The sequence below is a fragment of the Mya arenaria genome, chromosome 2, assembly GCF_026914265.1.
Source record: "Mya arenaria isolate MELC-2E11 chromosome 2, ASM2691426v1".
NCBI classification, from domain to species: domain Eukaryota; kingdom Metazoa; phylum Mollusca; class Bivalvia; order Myida; family Myidae; genus Mya; species Mya arenaria.
The window spans coordinates 28,195,138-28,203,929 of NC_069123.1; the positions used below are offsets into that span (position 1 = coordinate 28,195,138).

Genomic DNA, 8,792 nt, shown 5'->3' on the forward strand with positions numbered 1-8,792 from the left:
ATCCTGTCCATTGAAATATTTGTGACCGTAGTTTAACTCTTCTGATCCTGTCCATTGAAATATTTGTGACCATAGTCCAACTCTTCTGATTCTGTCCATTGAAATATTTGTGACCGTAGTTTAACTCTTCTGATCCTGTCCATTGAAATATTTGTGACCATAGTCCAACTCTTCTGATTCTGTCCATTGAAATATTTGTGACCGTAGTTAAACTCTTCTGATTCTGTTCATTAAAATATTTGTGACCATAGTCCAACTCTTCTGATCCTGTCCATTGAAATATTTGTGACCGTAGTTTAACTCTTCTGATCCTGTCCATTGAAATATTTGTGACCATAGTCCAACTCTTCTGATCCTGTCCATTGAAATATTTGTGACCGTAGTTTAACTCTTCTGATCCTGTCCATTGAAATATTTGTGACCGTAGTTCATCGATTTCATGTTTTGTTTTGCTTTTGTTTATATCAGTTTGAAGATAAGAGTGAAACTTAGTTTAAAAAGTATTTGATTGCGGATTTAAATGTATATATATTTATTATTTTTATTTGTATTAATTTTGTATTTGTTTTAATATACGATTAAGTGTTAATATCTATCAATACTGCAAATACAATGTTCTATTTTGACCATCATTGTCGTTAATGAAGATGTGTTCCCACAATAAACGTTTATATTTTATTTAAGGTATTCGATGTACAAATGAGATGTTCGTTTTGCCATGTCATTGACCGTAATATTATGTTTTATGCCTGTCGAACCAAAAGAAGTTTGGCAAAAGAGAAAAGGGTATTGCTTTCTAAATAACTGATATGTAAAAATACCTTAAAAATTACCCAAAGTACATATTGCTGCAGTTTGTATATTTTTTTTCCACTGAATTCGGAAATGAATCGAAATACTTTTTAATCTTTAAGGTCAAAACAGCGAAGAAGATCCGTATGATATTCACAGTAGTTGATTGGAATGAACTTCTGTTTATGGTGTCAAATGTCCTGTTAACATTTAGTGATATTTAACCGAAAATATTTATTTTTCTTTAGATTTATCAAAGGGATCTGTCCTTCGAACGATCAAGCTTAAAATAACTATGAATTACTGAAGTTTTACAATGTACAATCTCGAAATGCCTAAATAAGTCAGATATTTGATGAATCTGAAAAAAAAACAAAATACTATATTGTTAAAGTTTAATGTCACTGAATAAATTACTGGTCATATGACACCAAAGCAGGAGTTCATTCCCATCAAACTACTGTGTTATTGTACAGCATACAGTGTCCATCGGTTCCTTTTTCTACGAAATGACAGTTACAATTGCGGCGAACGCCTAGGAGCTGTAAACAACCATGTTAAAAAACAACTCTTAGTCTGTTTTTTTTTTACTTCAAATACAATGGAAACTACAGGGACAAGCCCAGTTGTCAAGACTCCAGGAACAAAAACCTTGTTTAGGGGTACATGTTAAGAAAAAAACCTACCCTAAACGTGAAAGACAAACGCACAAACACCGCAAACAAAACACACACGCATCAACATTGTACTAGTGTATTGATACACAACAACAAAAGTACACATCAACATTGTACTAGTGTATTTATACACAACAACAAAAGTAGCAGCAGCAACAACAATAACAACCACAATCTAAATAACTTTTTTTTTCAATCGTGACTATATCGTAACAAACGTTTAAATTATAAGAGGTACAGCTGAAATACTTATTTGAAATAATTGTACCCAGAAGTGGATGCCATCGTTCGTCTTTGGTTTTGGTGAGTTGGGCAGGGACATAATTCAACACTTGTAAAACAGCTATGTACCTTGCTTTATTAACGTGTGTTTATTGTCTCTTGCAATATATGTTCTAAGTTTCATGAGAATTCCTTTATTTTCTTTCAATATTTAAGTTATTGCACGATGACGATTAATCAAAACACATCGGCCAATATCCAATAACTATCCCGAAGCCTTTCGGAGGTGGCCGAGTTGTTACGATTGGATGATCTATCGAAAAGTGCCAGGCTAAAATAACTTGTTTCGCGAACGAGTATCAAGACTATTTATTTAGCAGAAAACAATCGCTAATTACCTGAAGCCTTCCATTATTACAACAATAGTACAAGGTAAATATTATTACAATTGTAGGGTAGTACCAGGTCATAGATCTATATAATTGATAACGTTTATTCTGGTATACTAATTGAATTAAAAATAACACGAGTGTGACTTAAACATTATACGAATGGAGACTATTTATTCACTGATAAACTGCCAATATGATTATAAACCCCTTTTCTGATTTCAAACAGTGATAAAAACAGCAGATGGACTGTGGTGAATTTATATCATCTACTAAAATGTGTATGTAATCTTCATAAATATTGATAAAGTTATAAAAACAGACCGTGTAGCTAACTGTAAAGCAATACTTTTTTGAAGAGTGTTAACATACATTTTACATACCAAATATAACAAAAAACGATAGCATTATAATGAAAGCATTAGTTCAATAACTTATATAAGCATTTAAGCTATCATCTTAACCTATTGACCGTACGGAAAATTAAACCTCAGCATTGATTGAAATTAAAATATCTCACTCATAGTTAATCAGTTGTTTCAAAACTGCTTCAAAGGACAGACCGTGAAAATGAAGACTGTTGAACCATTCCGTGTGTTTCTAACCGTTATGGTGTTGAAAACTTTATTTCCTTACTCGCTCGGTAAAAATTACACTAACGTGATCGATCTCCGAACGGCTTTGCTAACAGATTACCACGCGGATATTGTGCCTCTAGCAAACCAGTCGTCCACCATGAAGGTGAACGTTACGCTCTATCTTTACTCGTTGTTGGACGTTGATAGCGTTAAGGGGTCAATGACGATGCCGCTAATGACAATGTGCACGTGGATGGACGAACAATTAACATGGACGCCGTCAGATTACGGAGGTGTTGAGGAGATTGCGTTCTACCAGAGCGAGGTTTGGAAACCCCCATTGAGCCTTGGTACGCCCGTCGAGTTTGTCATCATGCAAAACGACATGATGCATGTGATTGTGATGTATAACGGAATGGCCATGATGTCCCCTGGAAATATCATCGAGAGCGCCTGCACTTTCAACATGAAGTTCTGGCCCTTTGATAAACAGGTATGTGATGTGAGTTTCTGGGCCTACGATGTTATAGACAACCAAGTGGAACTAAATATTCCTGACGACGGTTTTGTCAGCCTTGTGACCAAAAACGCTGAGTGGATATTAGAATCTACGAGGTTCTTCAAACGGCAGTCTGGAATGATGAAAGAAGTCGTTTTTCGGCTGTACCTGAAACGCCAGTCAGGGTTTTATGTTTTGACCATTCTGCTACCAATAATTGGTTTGTCATTTCTTGGAACAATGGTGTTTCTTCTACCTGTGGGTTCCGGAGAAAGGGTTGGGTTTTCAATGACAGTCATGCTATCTCTGTCAGTGTTTCTGACAGTTATTGCAGACGAAATGCCAAAAACCTCGGAACCTATTTCCATAGCCGCAGTACTAATTGTTTTTCAGACGGTCTGTGGCCTCACAGAGACTATGATCGCAATCATGACTGAGGTACTGAACGCCAAACATGAAAAAGAAAAACAGCCAGGATGGTGTAAAGCGTTTGTAAAAGCCTCACAATATAAGTTTTGTTTCAACAACAAAGTCGAGGATGAACTTCAACATGATAACAGAGCGGCAAAAGGAAAGCCTACATCAGCGAAAAGAAATAAATCCCTAGCATCCAACAAAGAAACTATTCTAAAAAAAGAGATTGATGACAGAAAAATAGACATAGATAACAATAGCGATGAGGATACAGATGAGACGTCTCAGTGGAAACACCTCTGTGATGCGATAGACAAAGTTTCATTTTGTTTTTTCTTTTGTATTTGTTTGCTAGTTACAATTATTCTTATGGCCTACATGATTGCTGGCTCAGCGTATGAAGAATATTGAATACAATCAAAACCCGCGATGTTGAAGTCCTTGGGACCTTGGTAAATACTTCGAGATGACGACGATTTGATATAATCGAAACACAAAAAGCGTTAAAAAACACCACTTAACTGTTTAGGAATATGTAGAACTTCCAAACCATACATTCGTTTTTTGCACATATGTTAAATATAAAACTCTTTGTCAGATAATGACTCACTTTAAACAAAGGGACATAACATAGGTCAGATAATGACTCACTTTAAACAAAGGGACATAACATAGGTCAGATAATGACTCACTTTAAACAAAGGGACATAACATAGGTCAGATAATGACTCACTTTAAACAAAGGGACATAACTTAGGTCAGATAATGACTCACTTTAAACAAATGGACATAAAATAGGTCAGATAATGACTCACTTAAACAAAGGGACATAATATAGGTCAGATAATGACTCACTTTAAACAAAGGGACATAACATAGGTCAGATAATGACTCACTTTAAACAAAGGGACATAACATAGGTCAGATAATGACTCACTTTAAACAAATTGACATAAAATAGGTCAGATAATGACTCACTTTAAACAAAGGGACATAATATAGGTCAGATAAAGACTCACTTTAAACAAAGGGGCATAATATAGGTTGATGCAAACATATTTGTTTAATTGTTATGATTTATTATGATAATAAATAATTTGACTTAAATCATCAAAACAAACAAAAAGCATATGATTTGTGTACCGATAAAAAATGAGATTTTTCAATTATTGACGTTATCGTTGCGTTCATTACTTTCAAAAGTCAAATCCGATAATCTTACTAGATTATTAGAGATAAATCGACAACTCGAGATTTTTAGCAACATACGCCGTCAGATTAACAAAATTTATTTTTACTTGAAATCGTTTTATCAATCACTCATTCGATCTTTATTCATTTAAACTACTATGGTATACGTTCATAAGTTTATATGTTCATAAACTTTTTACATACATTTTTTATTTAGGGGAATTTAACTGTGACAAAATACTTATAGCATGATACATGTAAGGGATTTTACTGATAATATGTGATATATATTTGAAACCTGTTAGTCATTCTGCTGTTAATATGTAAGATATCATTTCTGTACACTACACTATAAGATATTCACTAAAAATCATATATTTGTTTCTATTTCAAAACTATTCCATATTCGCATCTCACTAAAATTAACAATGTCAACGAAATGTTTCACCTTATAGATATACTACAACTAGCTTCAATTTTTCGATGTTCATCATTCACCATTTTTGGCATTACCATTATTTATCAGGGGAGGGTTTGGGTTTTTTTTTTTTTGGGGGGGGGGGAGGTTAGGTTATCGACCGTGAAACGTGTACAGTCGAATGATAACCGTCCTTTTTTGACATTAGGAATATTTGCATGCAAGCACAGTTTCAACACACATAGAAATGCCGTATTTGCCGAGAAAAAAAGTAAGATTGTGATAAAATCAACACGTTTATTTGTAAACATTGCATCGTAACCAACAATATGTTCAGTAACGTTTTTATCTACCAAACTAAGATGCCGATCGAAGAATATGTTTTTCGCTACATAATTGATGCGTATATTTTTTAAAATTTAATAAAAATGTTCACTTACCAGGTAGTATTTGTATTAGAACCGGTATTTATTTTACAAATCCGCCATTTTGTTTGCAATCGAGCACTTTTCTCACCTAATTTTTGCATGAAACGAAATTACATTAAATGAAGTATGTTCGTCATATATCTATAATTCATAATAATTATGTTTATTTTAATGAGATAATGAAATATTTGTTCACAAAGTTCGTTACAACTGTTACTGATCATTGATATCATTTTTTGCCCTTTTGGTTAACATCAGTCTGATATTTTGGTGGTAATTTTTTGTTTAAACGTGATTTGGTTGCTGTTTAAATGTTTATGTTTATATGCTTACTTGATTTTTTATCAATGAAAATTGTATAAGTATTACAATAAACGTTTGGTGATTAAGCTCTGCAAACATGTTACAGAATCACTATGTATTCGTAATACTAATCTCAATAATTATTCATAATAAAGTTCATCCTCTGTTATAATACTGTTTGCAATACGGTGACATTATTTCGTTTTAATGTACATATATTTATACCTTAAACATCAATACTGTACTCTTTTCTTTTCCTTTTCTTTAAAAAAATACTATACTTTTTACCTTGACGATGTAATACAAAATACATGTTTATTTTCGCACTTTCCATTTACATACACTTAACATAAATACTTCAATTCCATGTATTTAGACGATGTACTTATGTAAAGATCTTAATAAACGTATATTATGTGCTTTCATGTTTTAATAAAATGTATCAATATTTAAAAAACAATTTATGTTCTTACCATTCTTGATGCGTTCTGATGCTGTATACCCAAAGGTAACGCTTTAATTTTGTTAAACCAATGGACACTTTTACAGCAAATTCTTTGGGTTCTATCCAAGAAGCAGAAACATAATTGTTATTAATTTCATTTCAAAATAACGTATTTATATAAGTGACTTACAATAAAAACAATGACAGTATAAAGATCCATAAGTTTCCTTTTGATTTCTACGTTTTTACACTTCTCGGGAACGCCATCGACCCCATACAAGCTCCAAACAAGCTTTTTGCGATAGCAGTCGTTTTATCGTTGGCGCTGTCGTGAAATATCAAAATATCGCTATCGAACCTATACTACACCCAAACCAAACTCTCTGTTAAACCATTAGTTTTATCGCTGGTTCCGCCGTGAAATAAAAAAATATCGCGATAGAAATTATACTACGCCCCAAACATACTCTCTGTCATAACATCAGTTAATATCGCTGGTTCCGCCGTGAAATATCAAAATATCGCGATAGAAATTATACTACGCCCAAAACATACTCTCTGTCATAACATCAGTTTATATCGCTGGTTCCGCCGTGAAATATCAAAATATCGCGATAGAAATTGTACTACGCCCAAAACATACTCTCTGTCATAACATCAGTTTATATCGCTGGTTCCGCCGTGAAATATCAAAATATTGCGATAGAAATTATTCTTCGCCCCAAACATACTCTCTGTCATAACATCAGTTTATATCGCTCTTATTTGACATTTTTAACGATGTGTTTTTGTTTTTATACACGAACTTTTTGTTCACTGCCTGGCCTTATAAATTTTACCATCGGATAACAATCTCTTGTATTGCTTTGAACAGTGACAGCCATACTCTTCATATAAGGGGGGAGTATGATCAGTTGTTGCAGTTATGCATTATGAATATAGTGCCAGGATTTTACTCCCATGTTCTCGGCTATTTTTATTAAAAAGTTTGATTATGTAATAATAAAGTTGCACTTTAATCGTACTGTTATTCTATGCCATACACGCTATAGATAGAAATATTGCGCAAATAGCTCACAATTTATGTATAGTAACCAGGTTTTGCGAAGATTATTTAGAGGTTAAACGTACAGTGTGTACATACCACTTGATAAATTGCTTCATAAATGCTACGTCGGAAGGCAAAAAATGCTAATGTTAAAGGTTTGTCTTTAGTCGGACAGTAGGGCGCGTGGGATGGTGTCAAACAGGTAGTTTTGCTTTGGAGTGATGAAACTGGATCTGTAGGTAGTTCATGTGAAAACGTACACTCGGCTTGATTTTGTGATCAGAAGGGTCAGGTTAAGGTTGATGAAAATAGAATTATTATTTTTTAGTTGGCGCATTGATGTATAGTTATGAAATTCGGTGTGTATGTTGCTAATGTGAAGAAGTAGGTTTGGTTTGCTATTGGCGTTGGTTGGGTCAATGTTGTTGTTAATAAAATAGTGAATGGGTTTCGCTAGAAGGTAGCTTATGAATAGAAAGACAATAGAATTGATTTGAGGGTGAATACGGTCAATGTCATTTTTACTAAAAACAGAAAAAAAATGTGTTCTTGTCTTTAATTTAATGTATATTGATGAACAATGGTATATACCAAGTTCATGTGAATATGTACATTGGAATTATGTCATTGGTTGATGGAATTGAAGGTCGAGTTCGCTGTCCAATGGTTAATACACATAGAATTGTGTCTGCTAAATATCTTAAACTTATATTGGCAATACTTCTTGTGTATAAAGCGAGTGATTGTTTCGGTAGGGTCATGGTCAATGTTGCTGTGACTATCACAGATAAATGGTTTTCGCTAAATAACATCGGTAAGAATTGGTGTACGATGATAAAACTTGTTTTGTCATAAGCTTATGTGAAGACGTAGCATGGAATTGCTTTTAGTATATTTGGTAAGGGTCGCTATTACTAATAAAAATAGAAAAGTGGGTCCAGCTCAAGTAAATAAATTAGGTTTTACTTAAAGTGCTGAAACTTGGTATATACATCTTATGAAAAGGCATACATTGGGATTGCATTTAGGAGTGACTCAAGGCCAATGTGGCTGCTACTTAAAGAAGAAAAAGTGAAATTAGCAATAACCTTTGTTATAATTTATTTATTCTGATGAAACTTTTCGAGCATGACACTTATGTTAAAACAGTGGTTAGGGCACTCGCGTCTCAGTTCGATTCCCGGCCTGGTCACCAAGCCGGACATGTGGGTTTCCTCCGGGTACTCCGGTTTCCCCTGACTCAACACAAGACCAGAGTCTCGCGTAACGATAGTTATCATAAATCGTAGATCGACAATAAAAGTAAAACAACATCAGAAATATTGTTGACCTGGATCGTAGATCGTAGATCGACAATGCATTGTCGACTTAGATCATAAATCGTAGAT

General features: G+C 33.8%; 1 protein-coding gene across 1 annotated transcript; it reads left to right on the forward strand.

Moving 5' to 3' along the window:
• The first annotated feature begins 2,650 nt into the window (after window positions 1-2,650).
• Window positions 2,651-3,982, forward strand: LOC128214108 (acetylcholine receptor subunit alpha-like). Its single transcript, XM_052920378.1, has one exon. The coding sequence runs from the start codon at window positions 2,651-2,653 to the stop codon at window positions 3,980-3,982; it is 1,332 nt and encodes a 443-aa protein (XP_052776338.1).
• The last annotated feature ends 4,810 nt before the right edge of the window (window positions 3,983-8,792 follow it).

Excerpts from the sequence above, each read along its gene's own strand:
- LOC128214108 (XM_052920378.1), top strand. The coding sequence starts at position 2,651 with ATGAAGACTGTTGAACCATTCCGTGTGTTTCTAACCGTTATGGTGTTG.